The sequence below is a fragment of the Camarhynchus parvulus genome, chromosome 2, assembly GCF_901933205.1.
Source record: "Camarhynchus parvulus chromosome 2, STF_HiC, whole genome shotgun sequence".
NCBI classification, from domain to species: Eukaryota; Metazoa; Chordata; class Aves; order Passeriformes; family Thraupidae; genus Camarhynchus; species Camarhynchus parvulus.
In genome coordinates, this window is record NC_044572.1 from 57,267,934 (window position 1) to 57,287,964 (window position 20,031).

Sequence of the window (20,031 nt, forward strand, 5' to 3'; positions counted from 1 at the left end):
AACACATTTGAAAAGAAAATCAAAACAAAGTGGGGCATCGTTTTTTCTAGCTAGAGAAGAGGTGAGAATATGTGAGGGAAACAATATGGAGACACCAAGGTCAGTGGAGAGGAGGGACAGAAAGGCAGCCCAGGCGCTAGAGCTGAGATGCCTCTACAGGCCATGGTGAAGACCATGGTGAAGCAGCCATGCAGCCCATGGGGGTCCACGGGGGATGCCGAGATCCGCCCACAGCCCATGGGGGAGGCACTCATGCTGGAGCAGGTGCCTGGAGGAGGCTGTGATCCAGTGGGAAACACTGTGGAGAGAGGGGGCCCTGCTTCCAGGCTGAAACAGCCTGTCTTTGGGGGACTTCACCCCGTGGAAGAGCAACCCATACTGCAGCAGTTTTGGGGGGACTGTTCCCTGAGGGAGGCACTCACCTTGCAGCAGTTTTGGCAGGACTGCTGCTCACGAGATTGGAACCAGGTTGGAGAAGATCACGGAGAACTGTCTCCCGTGGGAAGGGACCCCACGGCATAGCAGGGGAATGACTTTCCTCCCTGAACCAAGTAGGAAACCTTGGGTGACAAACTGACCAAAACCATCACATTGGCAAAAATCATGGATAAGTAAGGATCCCTTTACCCATTTCAATTGTGTTTTTAAAAGCTAGGCTTGAAAGAGATCTATTTGAGATAAGTAGGAAAGATGCATGAAAGAGCTGCAGCCGTCTCTCATTTCCCTCAGTGACTTCTCCTTCCTTGGATTATCCAACAGCTATTCTCAAGCAAGCACAGCAAGAGCAGTTCAGAGAGATTATCATATGCAAGGAGTAAAGACCTGTTCCTAAATGTCTTTTTGTTCATGATGAGCACAGTAAAAATTCATAAAAGTTCATGTCTTGTTAGGCATTTTTAGATGCTACTATACCAGTATTGTTTCTTCTTTCCTAGAGATGATGTCTTATAAAATTTCTTTTAAACAGGCTTTGTTTTTCAAAGCAATTTTGATTAGGGGTGATTTATTTAAATTTACAGATTAAATGTACATATACATTAATATACATAGAAAAATAACGAGTCCCAGCATCATTCCCTCTTTCTTTGTATGAACAAATCTGCTCCAAAGTGAGAGAAAAAGAGAAAGCAGAATGCTTAGTTATACAAGTGACTGAGTTTATTCCCACTCATTACTTAGAAATCTGTGGTCTTGAAGGATAAAATGAAGGATAAGCTGAAAATGCATACTAAAAATTTGTAAACATTAGTAAAAATATTAGTATATTAGTGGAAATAATCCCAAAGTAAAAGTAGAGATTTGTTTGTACAGACACTTAATGACCCAAAGGAAGTCCTTTCCCACGGGCATGAAACTAACTTGCATATTTTGAGTTAGTTTCATACATCTGTCCAGTGCTTCAGTCTTATGACTCAAAACTTCCATAACTTCTGTTTACTGTGTACATAAAGTAATTATTTGCAGCCCACAGCTTGATGTAGTCTTGTGTTGCATACCCACATGCATCCACAAAAGTAAGCTCCTGCAACACCTCAAAAGGAAAAATTTTTCTGAGGGTGGAGAATAGATCAATGGTGAGGACAAAACTGAATATGAATATTCCATCTATTAAAAACTGCAAGTGGTACACAAATGAGCAAAACCTGATCATACTGCTCCTTAACTATGTTATTACCAACTAATTACCTATGAGGGAAATTAGCACACTCACTTAAAACACTGCCGCCTATAGTTACAGACAGTGTTTTGATACTTGTCAACTGAAAAAAACATTTTAAAAGAAAAGTGTTTTGCAATAGAGGTATGGTAAATTCATCTGCCAAAGCCTAGAGTGAGCTGAAGGTCCAGCATCAACGAGTGAGCTCCTAGGCAGAGTTTAAGTTTGTCAGTATGCTTGCCAGATCTTGGAAATCTAAGGTAACCTCTCCAAGGATCACAAATCAAGCTCAATTTGGATAATGCTGAGCTGTTGGCAAACTGCTAGGCAACACTTGTCTCAGGGCCTACATTGATTATCCAGCCTGACACTGGAGGAAGGAATGCAGCAGAACAAGAAGCAACTTAGTAGTAGAAAAACCAACATGCTAAACTACATCTCTTTTGCTGTGAAGACTCCCAGATATCATTCTTTCATATTTTGTCCTTTCCAAAATACATCACAAAGCATAAACATCTGCTGCTGACTGCATTTCCCTATAGCATACATGTAACACATCTCTAAGTAGGAAAAAATCAAGCTGGAAAGGAAAATAAAGGAAGATGAGACATATATGACAATTAAAAACATCATTAGATCCTAAATTAATTTAAACAGTCCTTGCAACTTGACGTTAGAAGCATATGACACATATATATACTCAAAATTGATGGTCTTCATTTCTTCTTCACACCTACTTATTTAATTTCCTGCTTCTCAGCTACCTCAGAACACGGCATTGCTCAGATGGCAAACACTGCAGCTGTACCAAACTATAGCACATATACATTTACATAAGCCTTTTCAAGCATTGGACTTTTCTTTTTCTTAATAAGATATTAATTATTTTTATTTATTATTATTTTTTTTCTGGTTCTGACTAGAACTAATAGGACCTACCTACAGTCTCAGAAATGCTCCTACAATGCAGCTGCAGACAAGCTAGAACTCTGAGGTACAAGAGAGGAAAACCTCTCTTAGGATGTCCAGTCTAAACTTTGCTTTCTCAAAAGACTTAGATTTAGATTATACTGGGGATTATACTGGGGATGTCTATTGTAAGAAAACAACCCTTCAAACATTCAAACCTTGCAATTTCCTCATCCACCATGGTGAGTGGCTATTTATAAGCCACCCCTGGCTATTTATAAGCCACAAGCACTGCCATGGTTTATTTAAGCACTCCTTTATACAAAGGACCGTACCAGCAGTGGTTCCTGATCACAACAGCTGACAAAATCCTGGACTGATGCAATCACTCACTAAAGAGACAATTAGATCTTAGGAAATATCAACATGAAAACCAGATGAGTTGTTGCACTTCAATAATCCCACTCATTTTTTGGATGAAGTCCAAATGAGCTGTAATCATGTTGCTGCACCATGATGAAAGTACTTAAAGGAACCAGACATCTGAGACTTGGCTATGGGATACCTTCTGTCAAGACTGTGAGGGAAACCTGTCTGATTGCATGAGAGTGGTGTATGTGTGGAGAGTCAAGCAGGGCCACCCCACTATGAGGGGGTTTTGGTTGCAGCAGAAGTCTGGAGTGGTGGGAATGTAACTGGCAGTGGCTCCTGGATGGTCAGAGGAAACTTTCCCTAACATGACAAAGACCTTGGCTTTTCAATTTTAGCATCCTTTCTAGCTCATTGAGTAAGAGCACACAAGCCAAATTTTCAAGCCAAGCGATAGAGTTTAGTTTCTTAAAAGAAAGGAATTTTAAAGCCTTTTCTTCAGACCATTTCCCTATACACTTTGCCTTTATTAAAACTGCTTTTTACGGCTAATGGTACATTTCACTTGCTACTATCTATATTCTAGTAGGTCAAAAATATGCAAAAGAAGGTATAAATTTATGCCAGCCTGTTCTGTTACATACATTCTTTGTTACTTGTTTCTATTTTTACACTCTTTTCTTCTCACTAAAGTTATTAATGTCTGCTCCCTTTTAGTCAATTTTCCCAAATGAACAGCTGTAAGTCTACTCATAGGATGAAAGTTACCAAGTCATGACAAGTTTAACCAGTTGTATTTTCAACTTTTGTTATCTAAGAAGGAAGTAGTAAATTTAATTTACTCTCATCTTAGATTCCCTTAGACTTTCCACTAACTTTCCACATTTCAGTCTCGAATTTAACACTAGACCTGGGCCTTCTCCCAGGCCAAAAAAAAAAATTAAAAGGGGGGCAATATAAACTACTAAACTACTACAGGATTATCTCCTTTTTTGTTGTTGTATTTTGTTGTTACAGTCAGGCTATCACCCAGTCCTACCCTTATGGTATTACGCATGTTTATATAATTCCAAGTAAAACATATACAGGGTCTTAAAGCCCATTCATAAATGGAGATTAAAAATAACTAGAACAGCAGGATGGAAATAAATCAACTTGTATAAAAAGCATGCAAAAGTCACTCATTGTTAAGTGTTTTTCAGGTTTTCACAAAGGAGATAAATGTTCACAAATATTTTCAAGGAAGACTTTTTTACAAGAAACGTCCCATGTTACACATGAGAAATCACAAACACCAACACATGCAACTTAGGCAGAAAATGTGGTTAATAACTTGATAATAAACACTCAAATCAAGATTGCACATATTCCTAACATTTTACTACCTCACTGCTTTGAGGATAGCTTTCATAAGTAAACTTTTTACAACTATGACCATTTCTTCCAAGCAAAAGTGATCACTGAAAGCAAGCATAGTGGTCAATTGGTGACATAAGGTAGAAAAGGCTGTTGTAAAATTGAAACAATCTAATTTGCCTAATGCATCAAATCCATAAGAGCATCTAGTATGAAGTCAGGAAACAAGCTTAAGCATATGCCATCAGGGCAAAGATATTGTGGGCAAGGGGAAAATAATTTGAATTCCTGAATAAATATCCATTTCAAATCTCTGGAGAACAGCTAACACAGAAAAAATACTACACATGACTGTAGTATTAATACAAAATACTAAACATTCCCTAAAGTGACTCGTATTCCAGGAGAAGCCACAGAGCTCTAAGGTGAATTGACAAATAAAAAAACAAACTAGAAGTGTATGACTAGGGATTTAATTTCTGATCACCAGCACAATCATACCAACTGTAACTACCCTGTTGCTTATGCAAGTGCTGTGAGTATGTGAGGGTGAAGGTAACTTGACAGAGTATGCACCTTTTCTCAATTTGTGGACCCTAGGAGGTAAAGACTAAATGAATTCCACACCTGAAGTTACATAGTAAGTATCTCCTTATGAGAGAAAGAGAGAAAAGGCATTTTGTGCGAAAGAAGCTCTATGCTGCAACCTATTATTCCCACATTTCTTTAAACACATTGACATGCACTTCTGGTATGAACTAGGGCACTGGATTAGCATTATGTTGTTGCCACTCAAACTAAACATAGCACAAGTAAGAGTCTTCTAGGAAGACTCTATTCTGATTAAGAGGATGTTACAGGTTTGGAACATACCCAGAAGCCACAGGCAGCAAAATTAATTGTTTTCTCTTTAGCCTAGAGTTTTCTATTGGAATTTGCTTTCAGTGTTTCCTGATGAAGTGCCCTGGTCGTTCCTTTCTAAGGGTAGCAAAATGAAAAGGTAATAATTTAAGGCACTCCCCAGTTTGGACAGGAGAAGGTGACCATGTGCATGTGTGTGTGTTGTTGGTATATGTGTGTGTGCGTCTTTGAGATTAGAGCACATTCTGATATTCTTCCATGTATTCTAAACCGGAAAACCACTAAGATAAACAAGCTGTTCTCTATTGCAGTTTTCTGCAGCAAAACTCTACCCTTAAGCGTATTCCCCTTAAATGTCAATTTGTTCTAAAGAAGCAAATAATAAACTTTCACAGCACAATTTGCCATCATGTATTTAGTTTATATAACTCTACAAAAAACATGCTAGAAAGTTTCGAAAACAGTAGTGTTGCCTTCTCTGCTACTTCTTTCCACGTGAGAAGAACTCTTCAGCTAACCAGGAGTGCCAGAGAAAGCAAAAATATTCCTATCCATCATTACCTGCCTTTGTAAATTATTTTTTCCTAGCACAAAGCAAGCTTTCATCTCTGTTCACTCACTTCCTAAAGTGCCATCACTGGGAAATGCCATCACTTCTTTCAGATAAAAGTCACATGGACTGCCTCACAAATCTGTGGACTCTGGTAACAAAGAATCATGGAAAGGCTTGGGATGGAAGGGACATTAAAAATCATCTAATTCCAATCCCACATACCTCACAGACAGGGACACCTTTCACTAGACCAGGTTGCTCAGGGCCCCATCCAGCCTGGCCTTGAACACTTCCAGGGACAGGGCATTCACAACCTCTTCAGCCAACCTGTTCCAGTACATCACCAACTTCTGAGTAAAGATCTTCCTAACCTCTAATCTAAACCTACTGTCTATTAGTTTAAAAAAAGTCACTCTTTTTTGTAAGTCCCCTTCAAGTCTTGGAAGGCTGCAATGAGGTCTCCCTGGAGTAATCTCTTCTCCAGGGTGAACACCACAAACCTTTCAGCCTATTGTTGTAGGAGAGGGTCTCCAGCCCTCTGACCAGCCTCCACCCTAAAAGTGCTATGCTCTGTTGAGGCCTAAATCTGCCTCTCCACCTCCAAAAGCTTTTATCTGCGAATGAAATCTCTTTTTGAGAAACTACAGTATCAGACAGAAATATGTCAGTGGGCAGACAGCAAAGCCAGGCATATGTCTGCAACTGAATATCTAAAAGCAGCAGTGAAGTGTCATGCTTCACTAAGAGTCTGCATGCAGTAAAAATAATTCTCAACTCTGCCAAAACTTGAGAAATATGCTTTTTTGAGCTACTCTGCTTGAAAAATAAATAATATTTCTTTGCCATAACAGAACATACCAAAGGGACATGTACATCAAAGGGCTCAAGATTAAAGATTTGCACCCTTTTAGGATTCAGCAGGGTACAGTACAGTTTAAAAAAGGGACGCAAGACAAAATTTCATCAGTTACTGTGCTGCAAGTCTACTAACTGAGCCTCATTCAAAATGCCATTTATTTCATTTGGGGACGACAAAATCTCTGCTTGGATTCATAAATATGATTAGCCAGGCACTTTGACAGCTACTTCACCACAGCAACCAAATTTCTGCCTGGGCCATAAACAACATATTTGGCCTTTTTCATACATAATGGCAAAAGTCAAAGAGCAAGAGTGAATTTCAATAACATCAATTACCTTGTTAAGACTTTAAATTGGATTTTTTTTCATAGATTTTATGACAGATAAGCTCTGTACAGAGCAGAAAGCATTCAAAGACAACTCTCCAACTACAAAGAAGAAGAAGATAGTCACTCACCAAATTATATCACCTAACAATGTGAGAAGAGGGGGGAAAAAAGTAATTTATTTAAAAACCTGTGAGGATGGGCAGAGGAGGATTTCTAGACAAAACCTCTGCCTTCAGCTCACAGCTAAAAACCTCCCAATGGCCTCAAGACACAAGCACTTTTGGGCTACCATACAACTCTCTAGCTACACTGTCCACTAAAAAGCTCCCAAAGGGTTAACAGTACAGTATCTGATACAACTTATTTTCCCACTTAGCTGCACTGCTAGCCCTTACAGATCTCAAAGCACTTAACTACTTGCAGCATGGGTCCCCTCCTGAAAGGAAGGGAAGCACGTCTGGCAGCTTGATTTTGGTCATATTGTACAGGACAGTTTTTAACTGGACTATAAACTGATCCCTGAAAGATAATCTTCCTTGTTCTTGGTGAGCCTTGTAAAAACCTTTGAAAAAGCCAAAGATAACTCCATGATCATTAACAGTATTTGAATCTTGACACAGTTAATGCTCAGCTCAAAGATGTCACTTACTCCTTCTGGTACTCCTAAATCCATTTAACTAAGAGGTGATGAAAACAGTTATGCAGCTGACCACTGTTTTTCTCTTGTCCATACCAGCTATGCAGGAAAAAATGCAGCTTCTCTTCTCCCTGGCTTATTTTTCAAGGTGAGACATCAGCTGTACTCAGTGCCAGACAGAATTTATCCAAAAAGAGATGATTGATCACTTTACAGAATAAGGCAACAAAAACCACTACTTAATTTTTTTTAAATTTGTATTTCACATTTATTTTGCTCTGCTGGAGGGGAGGCAGGCTATCCTTATAGATTATCAGTGGACTTTGCACAGTTTTGGAAAACAGAACTCTTCTGGAAAGCATGCTTCTTGTAAATAAACCCCTGTCCATGCTTCATGATCACCCCACCTATCCTACAGACTTTTAAGGCTACACACATGTTATGATTGCATCTGGCTGGGCCTAGCAGTTTCTCCAGTTAGCTCTGCAAAAGTTACATAAAACAAGCCAAATGAACAAACCCAAAGCCATCAACTCTGCTCTCAGTCTTAGTATTGAATCTCACCACACTCATCATTCCTGGTAAAACTACACAGCAGCTTTATCTTGTAGTGATGATAAACTTTTTATTACAGGCTGGAACAGTTCAGTATTCTCTTTGTCTACCAAGTGGTCCAAACTCTGTAAAATTCTAGATAATCATGACCAAGATTTCATTGTTGTTGTTGCTGGAAAAGCAGTCTCTGCTTCAAGTGTTATCTCTATCCTGTAGTGCTACCAACCAAACCTTTACATAGAGATATTAATTCACAGGCAGGCAACTCTCAGAAGAAAGCATATGATCAAGGTCATCAAGGTCAATCTCTACATCTGATGTGACTGAGATAAAATGCTTCTTTATGCAATCTCTAGAAAAAAGCTCGGGTACTATGAATCAAAAAGACTTCAATACATGCAACCCCCTCATATGAGATCAAACAGATATAGAGGGAGAAACAAACATGACCACAGACCTTGACTGAAATAGACGAGCAGCACTGGATTGTTTGTGTGATGTCAGCAGCCTAGAGTATCTTTAAAAGCAAGTGATGCATGGCAAACAAAGACCAGAAACATGCCCATAAAAATGCAAATTTTTGGCTACAGGACTCAGCAATTAATAAAGCACAGTTGTGCAATTTCTGTTGAAAAGTGGTTTTTTCCAAAACTGTCCGTACAAACATTAGTTCTTCACTTACACAGATATTATGCAAAGGCTGTTACTTCTCAGCTCCACCCTTCCAAAAAGCTACGTTGTGACGGTGTTCACAGGGGTTCTTGGATGAGGGAAGAGACGAAGGATCTGACTCCATGTTTCAGAAGGCTTGATTTATTATTTTATGATCTATATTACATTAAAACTATACTAAAAGAATAGAAGAAAAGGTTTCATCAGAAGGCTAGCTAAGCTAAGAATAGAAAGGAATGATAACAAAGCTTCTGTCTTGGACAGAGAGTCCGAGCCAGCTGATTGTGATTGGCCATTAATTACAAACAAACTAACATGAGCCAATCACAGATCCACCTGTTGCATTCCACAGCAGCAGATAACCATTGTTTACATTTTGTTCCTGAGGCCTCTCAGCTTCTCAGGAGGAAAAATCCTAAGGAAAGGATTTTTCATGAAAAGATGTCTGCGACACTACGTCTGGATCCATTGAGAATTAATATTATGACTTACATGAAACTGCTTAAAGCAACCAAGAACAAGATCTCTGAAAAATATAAATGCTGTGTCTAGTTTAATTGTGTGCCAGTACTGCTGATGGTGTCTGCAGCTATTAAAGCATACACTCTGTGCACAGACAACAGTGACTGGTAGCAATAGGCAGACCAGCTGGCTGCCCTACAGTGGGGTAACAAACCAGACGGTGCTTCTTTAATAAATGTAGGAATTCTTGAAGGGGCTTTCAACATGATCACCATTACACCTCTGTGATAAATCAAGGAAGATGTGTTTTGATCCTGCATAAATCTGCAGGCACCATGTCCTTTGGTGTCTCTGTAAAATTCTCATCCTATACACTAATACAGCTATCCTAAATACTAGGAGAGCCCACATAACCAGGAGACAACCAAGGCAGTTATTGGAAAAGGAAACATTGTTTCCTCAGAGTCACTACCTTAATCACAGCACCTCTTAAGCCCATTGCCCTAATCTTCTGAACACCATCAAATGAGTGCAGTTGCCATGAGAAAATTCTACATTTCAGCCGCACGCCTAGATATTAAGGAGACACTTCTAAAGCCTCCAAATCCATATGTTTTCTTAGTCTTCTCTGATTCCATTCCCTTTTGCAAACTCTGCTTCTTTTCCTCTTGGTATCACATTCCATTTTCCCACCATTCCTTATACCAAAAAACTCAAATCCTTTTACAAAAGAAAGGGGAAAAAAGCTAATCAAATTTAAACTTTGCATCCCTGTACTCTAGCAAAACTGACAGACAGTTTTCACAAGAGGCACTCATCTGCTCTTTATCACCATTGAAGGAGAGATGATCTTTAGCAGCAGCACTACCATCCCCAAAGAGCTGGAAGAAGAATGGTCCAGCAGTGAAGCACCTTCTAAGAGCCACAAGGGATCAGTTATATATTGACATGAGAAAGCTTGGGGTGCTCCTAAACTTCTCAACTAACGGCCATGTTCTACTCAATGTATCAGTCAAACCTTCAAAAGTTGTTTAAATTTAAACAATACAGCTTTTGGAGATGGCACCTGAGTTTCTGTCAGTATTGGTTTTTTACCAATGCATACTAAAGAAAGTTTCTTAACTAGTAATCATCAAAAGGTTCCATTGAGGATAGGCAATTTTAAAAGAAAAGTATAATAGAATCATAAAACCATATCACTCCTCTACAACTCTATGCCCACTACAAAACCATACGTAATGTATTTTGAAGTCCTGAAGTGTTTCAATTTAATTCTCTGTTCTCAACCAGAAACCATGTTTTCTCATTAACTACCACAGCTCTAGCAACTTGACCTGTAATTTGATACCCTGCCCTGTACAAGATGAAGATCCCAGCTACATGTATCCTACAAACATTCTGAAATCCACTTAGTCACACGGATAAGAGGAAATACAGACTTTAGTAGTCAAATTCAGTAGCAGCAATAAGAAAAGTAGCTACTGTCCTGAAAGGGAATCACAAATAGGAAATGAGTCATGCTCAAAACATGAACACTTATCAATCGTAAAAAAATTAAATGTTAGTTTATTTGCAGACTGCAACTCTTTTAGCGCTCGGTTTTGCTGGGGTTTCTTGAGATCAAATCTATCAAAAAATGCAGGCAGCTGGTAGAGATCTGTTTTGTTTAAGTGGCTTTTCTCAGTCCTTCCATTTTGTGCCTTCAGCATACTAGAATTACATGTTGATAAAACAGTATCATCCAGCAAGGCCTGGAACAGGCTTTCATTTGACTAACTTAACCCACAGAGTTCTGCTGTGTTCCATTTGGACTGGAGACCCTGTGTACCTAGCAGAGTTAGTCAAGTTAGCACGAGGCGACACACCAGTCCAAATAACTTCTCTATCCTTCATTATAGGCAGTCCACAATTGACATTGTTAAGCTACATAGATCCCTTTGTGACCAGTGACACAAATAAACAATAATAAAGGGAATGTATTAAGGATGCAACTACAAACAACTCAATTTGGCATGCCGGAAAATTCATCAGACATACAGTAAATAAAAGGAAAACAGGAAGCCTAAATGAAATATTTGTACATTTTAAGCCCACATATTTTTAATCACCCATTCCATCACAAATATATGCAATTAAGGAGAGCTCTGGTTGGAGTTTCTGGAGGGTTTTTTTTGTTTGGTTTTTCAGGGGGTATGTTTTCTTAGCTGTTACCTAAGGATAGCAGTGATCATGACCCCATTTCCACTCCTTCAGAGTGTGCAGGGCTCTCTTTGAGGCTTTTAACATCATGTTGTCTTATGGATTACACCATCTTTTTCAGAAAAGCACAGGGATTATCTTCCTCCACTACTTTTCATTCTCCCTTACAAGATTTCCTGTTATTCTTCTAACAGTGAAAAATGGCTGCTTATATCACATAGAAAACCAAGAGCCTTGTTTGTTAACCAGCTATTTTGCTTTAAGTTGATGGTATTTTTTAGACATGTTTAAATGTTTCTCTTGACTATAAAAATCCAATTTCCTAAGAATTTTCCAGAAGAACAGTTTTTACCTTTGAATTTCCCAAATTAGCTAGAAATGTCACAATAATTTAAAGAGTTTCTTGGGCATATGTAGCTCTTTAATGAATTCTGTGTAGTATCCAAAAACTACAAGAGCTATTATGAAAGAAATCATTATTGGGTTAAGATAGGTACATGGCTCCTTTTGATCCAAACTCAACAAATTGAAATCTAATTAGATGTGTTCATTGGAGAAAGACCAGGATTACTAAATTCAGTGATACATTTTGAAATTAATCTTATAGGCCTACATTTTCTTTAACAAGCTTTACTACAGCAGACAGCAAAGGTTGCTCCAGAAACAAAAAATGCGGAAGATATATAGTTTCTTCACAGAGATCCACACAATTTAACAGGACAGCATTTCCTCTTTGGTGCCCTTATTTATTTTATTTTCTCTCAACAGCCATGCACAAAATGTTGATAGAGTTAAAGGATGAATTTTATCTCTCATTCTCTGAGTTTTTAGGTACAAAAAAGCTTCCTGGAAAAGTTTATACATTTAGAAAAAGCTGGATGTGCTGTATTCTCAAAACAAGAGAGTACCAAGTGTTATCCATCAAATTTAGGTCAAACTCATCTATGGGAAGAAGTCCTTCTGTAAGAACTGGTGATAAAGATTAGTGTTTGTAAGACATATGTGGTTTAAAAGATAAATGTCCTTCCTATGTAATCTTAAAATCCATTCTATACATTTTTAGTGTAGAAGAAAATTGTGCTGGATCTGAAAACAATAGCACCTGGGTGGCATTTTTTTAACACCTGCCAAATTAGGATAACTACAGTCCTAGCAAGCTCTAGATGAAGAGTTTGTCACAGGAAAAACAGACCCTTTCTAAGTCTTAGCCTGGAAAGCACTCTTTGTATCCCTAGGACTATGATGCATGTGGAATTAAGCTATCCCACTACTGCTTTCAAGCCCAGATGAAATTCACAGGATTCTTCAAATCCAAGAGCCCAATTATTTAATTGCAGGCCTATCGCTATACTGCCATCCCCATGCAGCTTGTATTACTAGTCTTTTGTGCAGTCAGACCTTAAACAAAACTAAACACTAAACCTGCTGTTCCTAATAAAACAATATGTTATCTCCTTGGGAATAATACCTGTAGCAAAAAACCAAGGCAAAAGGAGAAAGAAAAGAAAGAAAGAAATTAAATAAAGAGAGAAAAAGAGAAACAGAGAAAAAGAAAAAACAGAGAAAGAGAGAGAGAGAAAGAGGAAGGAAGGAAGTGGCAGAAGGAAGGAAGGAAGTGGCGGAAGGAAGCGGTGGAAGGAAGGAAGTGGCAAAAGGAAGTGGTGGAAGGAAGGAAGTGGCGGAAGGAAGGAAGTGGCGGAAGGAAGGAAGGAAGTGGCGGAAGGAAGGAAGTGGGGGAAGGAAGGAAGGAAGGAAGGAAGGAAGTGGCGGAAGGAAGGAAGTGGCAGAAGGAAGTGGCAGAAGGAAGGAAGTGGCGGAGGAAGGAAGTGGGAAGGAAGGAAGGAAGGAAGGAAGTGGAAGGAAGGAAGGAAGGAAGGAAGGAAGTGGAAGGAAGGAAGGAAGGAAGGAAGGAAGGGCGGAAGGAAGGAAGTGGAAGGAAGGAAGGAAGTGGCGGAAGGAAGGAAGGAAGGAAGGAAGGAAGGAAGGAAGGAAGGAAGGAAGGAAGGAAGGAAGGAAGGAAGGAAGTAGGAAGGAAGGAAGGAAGGAAGGAAGGAAGGAAGGAAGGAAGGAAGGAAGGAAGGAAGGAAGGAAGGAAGGAAGGAAGGAAGGAAGGAAGGAAGGAAGGAAGGAAGGAAGGAAGGAAGGAAGGAAGGAAGGAAGGAAGGAAGGAAGGAAGGAAGGAAGGAAGGAAGGAAGGAAGAAGGAAGGAAGGAAGGAAGGAAGGAAGGAAGGAAGGAAGGAAGGAAGGAAGGAAGGAAGGAAGTGGCGGAAGGAAGGAAGGAAGGAAGGAAGGAAGGAAGGCAGGAAGGAAGGAAGTGGCGGAAGGAAGGAAGTGGTGGAAGGAAGTGGCGGAAGGAAGTGGCGGAAGGAAGGAAGGAAGTGGCGGAAGGAAGGAAGGAAGGAAGAAGGAAGGAAGGAAGGAAGGAAGGAAGGAAGGAAGGAAGGAAGGAAGGAAGGAAGGAAGGAAGGAAGGAAGGAAGGAAGGAAGGAAGGAAGGAAGGAAGGAAGGAAGGAAGGAAGGAAGGAAGAGAAAGGAAAGAAAGGAAAGAAAGGAAAGAAAGGAAAGAAAGGAAAGAAAGGAAAGAAAGGAAAGAAAGGAAAGAAAGAAAGGAAAGAAAGGAAAAGAAAAGAAAAGAAAAGAAAAGAAAAGAAAAGAAAAGAAAAGAAAAGAAAAGAAAAGAAAAGAAAAAGAAAAAGAAAAGAAAAAAAGAAAAGAAAAAGAAAGAAAGAAAGAAAGAAAGAAAGAAAGAAAGAGAGAGAGAGAGAGAAAGACCTGCCTGACCAAACATAAAAAAAATGTATTTTCCTGGCAGCAGGTCTTGAAGGTACTCAGACTCACAAATCATGCCAAGCAAGAAGATCTGAACTTCTACCTATCAGGAAATTAAACATCTGAAACCAAATCAGCACCACTTAGATTGGTTGAATAACTTTTTAAAAAGAGTGGAATGTTGTAAGGCCAAAGTAAGGAAGGACATGAATGAACTGACCTTGACATATGCTAGGTAATGCTCGCACTTTTCCTGCATGAATGACAGTTGTAACTTCTCTGTAATCTGTCCTGCTGTCTCTCCAGAAGTCACAAAATAAACTCTGGGTTGCTGGCTCTTTTCCTTCTTTGCCACATCAGCAGTCAAGTTATAATTCAAACCTGTTTTAAAAAGGAAGAAGAAGAAAACAAAGGATGACAGTGAACAATAGTCATTTTCCAGCCACCTATCAATGGAACATGTTGCCTCCAGGGCATCTGTGCAACCCTTGAGGGCCATCCATCAATCACTAAGTTCCCTGTGGCTACAGAAAATCAGATCCAATTACAAACATACTCTCATGTTTAATATGTAATATATGTTATGAAATAATTCATGCTTAAAGAGAGAATGTATTTTATAAGATTGTAAAATCCAAACAAGTCTCTGACCACAAGCAGCCCAGAGGCCGATGTCTTCTTCAGAATCTCAAAATTCCTGAAGGCAGCGGGAGAACAATACACCATTTACTTATGAATAAACGTGCTCAGTGCGATGATTGCCGCTATCCCGAGTGATCGGAAGACGCCCAAGGACAATCATCACCCAACTGATACCATGGATCGAGATAGCAGAAGTCACCAGAAAGATAGATCTAAATACTCAACTTCCCCTGACACACACGATCAACACCTGCCACTGTTCAGGAAACAGCGATTATCCAGCTCTGCACAGTGAAAGAAACTTTCATGCATATGTAGGGTTACAAAAGAAATTGGGACGCCTCTGCCTCAGGCATAAAAAACTGTATAAAACAGCCCCGCAAGAAGCGGCGCTCGTGAACAGAGGGAGATCTGATGCAACAGGGGTCAGATCCAGGTTCACCAGCGCCGATCCCGGGCTCGACGCTGTCTCTTTGGCTGTGGGTTTTTGAGGACCGTATTTTGGTAGCGGAAAAATAAAAACTTTTCACATTTTGATAATTTGGCTTTTCAATTCATCATTTATAACAATATAGCTATTATTCCCAGCCCATCCTTTCCCATAGGAAATTATGTGTAATAATGCATCTAGAAACATATACTTAACAGAAAAGAAACCCCAAAAAACAAACAAAAGAAAAAATCCCTACAAAACCTCAGATGTTTAAACTGTGTTTCTGACAGAAAAAAGCAGAAAAACCAACACAAACAACAGCAGCAACCTCAAACCTTCTAAAACAGCACAAATCATGCAAATGTCAACCAGGATGTGGCACTTTCTGAAAATTATTTTCTTTATTTGCAGTCATCTTAGCAATGAATGTTAGCATTCATACCCCCCACAACTTTGTTGCTTCCAAAAAGCAACCTGGAGTAGTGGGTGGTTAAGGCGATAACTGGCCAAACTTATCACTGCTAGTTGTGTAAGTTCTTCCTGCTTACTCCAGTAGGAGATCATAAGACAAGTTTTCACTAGCAAAATAAATCTTCCAAGTAATGCCTTCAAACATTTGCCTAGCAGCTCTGAGTTTTCTCTCTTTCTACTGAGGATCTACCCGCCCAACTTCACACAATGAAAATAAAACTCTGGCATGAATTTGATGAGCTCAGAAGAAGGGCTCAATTCTTCTACTGACTATTTATTTTCCATAACAAGTTAAATGCCTAAAAGCTTTGATAATGGCTCCCTCTGAGAAATTTTTGCTCGTATCTTCAAGATGGCTGCTACCCAGCAGACCAGGTGAACTATTCCAGCCAGTAAGAGATGCACCAAGTAAATGGCAGCAGGCATTTTATAACGGATTTTCATCCTAAACAGCATATATATAGTTATGATGCAAGAGTCATCCCATAGGACTGAAAGCACCCCTGAAGCAGTGAGGAGTGAGAAGAGATCAGGCCATGGCCACAAGCTAAAAAACATGAAACACAGCTGGCTGTGTTAATGGACAGGTGGCACACTCTGAACCACTTGGAATATCCCTTCCTCCCCCACTAAGATAATGACAAAGCACACAAACAGCAGGAGGCAAATGCTCCTCAGGAATAAGCACATCTGTAAATGCTTGCTAAACTCCTAGCTATAGTACTGATTTGCCAGGGGGTAAGTGGGAGGAACCACATGAAAACAATGAAGAACTAACTAAAAAATTACATAAAATCATTGGAAAATGAATGTATTTCTTTGATGTCTCTGACAGTAATTATGAGAAGAAAATGGTTCATGAACTTTGCTTGCAAAGAAAATTCTTATGTAATGGAAGCATTAACAAAAGCCCTAGCAAATGAGAATATACAGGACATTCTCTCCATTCCCTTCCAAAAAGCTTTCTTTTTCCCAGTACTTCCCACCTTGTTTTGAATCCTCTCTCATAGTGTTTTCATTGGGTCTAAGTAGGGAGCAATCCACATTGCTCCATACACTGAACAACGCATCCCTGCAGCACATCTGCTTCTGAGGCATTCTAAGGGTAGCACCGACTCATGCCTGCCTCCAAACAGACTGGAAAAATGAGAGACAGACAGAAATAATATCCCTGCACCAAACTATAGCTGCACACAAGTTAGAAGATGAGAGTCTACTTTTTAAAAGTTTTTAATAAGGGATGTTTCTTCAGTCCTAGGAACATGTTTAAACAGTGAAAATATCAAACAGCTTATTATCCTACACTAAATCTTGCCAGTCTTTCAGGCAATAGTATTAGGGGCATGAGGACTACCCTAGATATGGATCAACACACAAGCAATGTACATCTGAAATGAACAGTACAGAAGAAAATTTGGAGCAATTTCTAAAATATCTATCTCCCTACTCTAGTCAAATGACCAAAACCATTCATTTTTGTAGCCACTAAAATTCATCTAATTGTCAGACTGGGACTATTACTACTGTTGTTATTATTGTAGAGGAAATTATCTAGACTGTTGTCAGAGACTGAAATAGTTCATGCCTCAAACACTGATATAAATTTTTGCTCATAACAGCAAAACTGTATAGAGAAGCCAATTAAGCCCATTCTTCCCTAAGGATGCTTTTCAGGGGGACCATCACCACCAAGAAGACCAGCTGGAGAGGAACAATGAAACATCGTTGTGTGATAGATGAGTAATGTGATGGTTGAGTCTCACAATTAAAGGGCAAATATTATGTTTATGTTAAGAGAAGTTTTATAGATTTATAGTTATGTTTCACCCCCCACCCCTTGCATTCTTATCACAGGACGGCCTGCGTAGTTGGAGCATTTGGGAGAGTCAGCTTATTACTATGGCAACACCTGCCCTCCAATTAAGATCTAAGAAAGTGATCTTCACCACTGGACAGCAAAGAAGGAGTCAACAGACAGGGGGCTAAAGGGTTAAAAGGCAGAATATCCATTGTGTGGATGAGCACATGGTGGGAAAAAATCCTTAGCTCCCAGCACTGTATCATTTTCTCTATTCAGTCTTCTGTTGTATTTTTTGATAAGGTTTTAAAAAACCTTTTTAAATTTTTGAAAGTGAGTATCATTTCTCACAATTGTGATCCACAGATGGTGATATTTTCTTTATTTTGTCTCTGTCACTCTCTTTCTGTTCCCCCCACCTATTTTCCATTTCTTTCTTTCCTTCCCTCCCTCTCTCTCTCATATTTACTATCAAATAAAATCCATACTATTGACTTTGACGTACGGTCTTGTTGGCACCTTAATTTGGGCATAAGCATTTCTAATAACTTTAATAACTGGATCTTGACATTTAGTCGGCGTAGTCAGCAGGATTAATGTCCTCTGACCCGAAGTGTCTTTCACAATAGTATTGTCTCCTCTCACAAAATTATTGCATATACTTCCTTCTGTAGTTAATCTTAGAAATCTAAACACTACTTCTTTTAAGGAGCTATGAGGATTGTTAGGATTCCATCCGTAGGAATTCTTAGCACTTGGATCAACTTCCTTTGAGGGGTTGTGGAGACTGTGGTTTCTTCTGGAGGCTTAGAAATTTGAATGCATCTTTCTCTGAAGGAATTGTGGAAATTATGGTAAACTGACTTGTCTACGTGGTGTTTTGTGCTGAGCCGAAAGCTCCTGTTTGGTGGGGACTAATGCCCCTGTACTTTTTCTGTGTTTTGTTGTGAAAAGCCAGAATTGACAGGTTCCAGTCCTTGAAGCCAATTCTGCAGCTCCTATCTGGTGTAGAACACCCCCCCATAAGTCTGTGGTTTGTTGTGGAGAACTAGAAGCAAGCAGGTTTTAATCCTGAGGCCAGTCCTGCAGCTACTGCCTTGGGAGGATGGTTTAGTCCCTTTGCAGGTTTAGGTATTTATCAGGCAGCTTCCTCTGTGGGGGTGGTAGGAAAACTTTATGGGAAAATGTTTAGTTGTCTTTCCTTAGTTAATCTGTTAGCCACCTCTCTAGCCCTTGGGTAGACGTAGTGAGGAAAAAAAAACCAAACTTGAGATAGGGAGCAATTGGTTACTAAAAAGGTGATGCGTTATTAAAAAATACTTTCGGTGATGGCATTGCTTGCCACCAAATTCAATCATGACCAAAAGGAAAATCACTGGAATAAAAGGAGCTAACTCATAAGGCTGACTGCTCCCAGGCAAAAAGCAGAAGCCTATTAATACCATGAAAAAAAACCAAGGCAACTCAGATGCCAAAACCACTCCCTAATTCACAGATTGCAATTAAAGCAGTCTGCCCTCCTCCACTGAACATGAAATCAGTTGGAGGAGACCTCACTGAAAAACTATGGGAAACAACAGAAGTGGTGCAACAAGCCCTTCATAGAATAAAAGCTAAAACTTCACCTAAAAAAGTTAATGCAATCAGCGACTTGTTTCATTCCGGCATATTTTGCCAGGGAAGTTTATTTCTTTTCTTTTTTACAAGGAAGATCAAACATCCCCACATTGAAAATAAGGAAAACAGTTTGGGAGCAGAGAAACTGCAAACAAGCATATTCACTTTCTTTTTATAGGAACCTACCAACACATGAAATGGAGCTGCATGGAAATCAATGAAATTTAAAATGTCACCATAATTGCTTGCATTTTCAGTTTGTTAATGTTTGTACTTTGTTTGTATTTTTATTGCAAGTGGCTTGCTGGGAGATCAAATATTAGTTAAAGTATTCTACATAAGTTTGATTTTTGTCTAACTCATTTTCTTTTTGCTGAAAAACGGTGTGGGAAATGGTCTTATGAATGTATAATTTGTCTCAACCAATTTTATCCTGAGAGTTGGTATAAAAATTTATACATATTTGAAATCACACAAATATGTATTAACCGCCCCAGCTATGCCTCAGAGGGCTTTAAAATTATTATAATTTGGTTAAATTTTTCTGATTTACTAAGTAGAGAATTAAAAAAAAATCTTAACAAAACACAAAAAAGTCACTTAAGAAATTATTGAATCCCACTACCTAAACCTGGAGGGGTAGCCATGGACTGCAAAAAGGATGTGAATAAAATACAAAAAAGCCTTCTACAAGCTCTCAAGCCAGTGTATGTTATATTTTCTGCCATATGTTCAAAGAGGGTATTTTAACTTTGCCTCACTTCTTCTATTTATGCTAATCAGTGTACTGACTATAGCACATCCTGCAATACACATGCTTCTCAGTTGTGGGTGCAGAATGTGATTAGGGCAATTTACTCACTGAAATTCAAAAGAAAAA

The 20,031-nt window shown here is 39.1% G+C and overlaps 1 protein-coding gene across 1 annotated transcript in view; it reads right to left on the reverse strand.

Moving 5' to 3' along the window:
• The window catches only part of ITGA9 (integrin subunit alpha 9), a 246,282-nt gene that overhangs the window by 161,315 nt on the left and 64,936 nt on the right, over nt 1–20,031 (reverse strand). Inside the window, exon 15 of the mRNA XM_030971864.1 lies at nt 14,411–14,571. Coding sequence (XP_030827724.1) covers nt 14,411–14,571 — 161 coding nt within the window. The remainder of the gene's footprint in view (nt 1–14,410; nt 14,572–20,031) is intronic.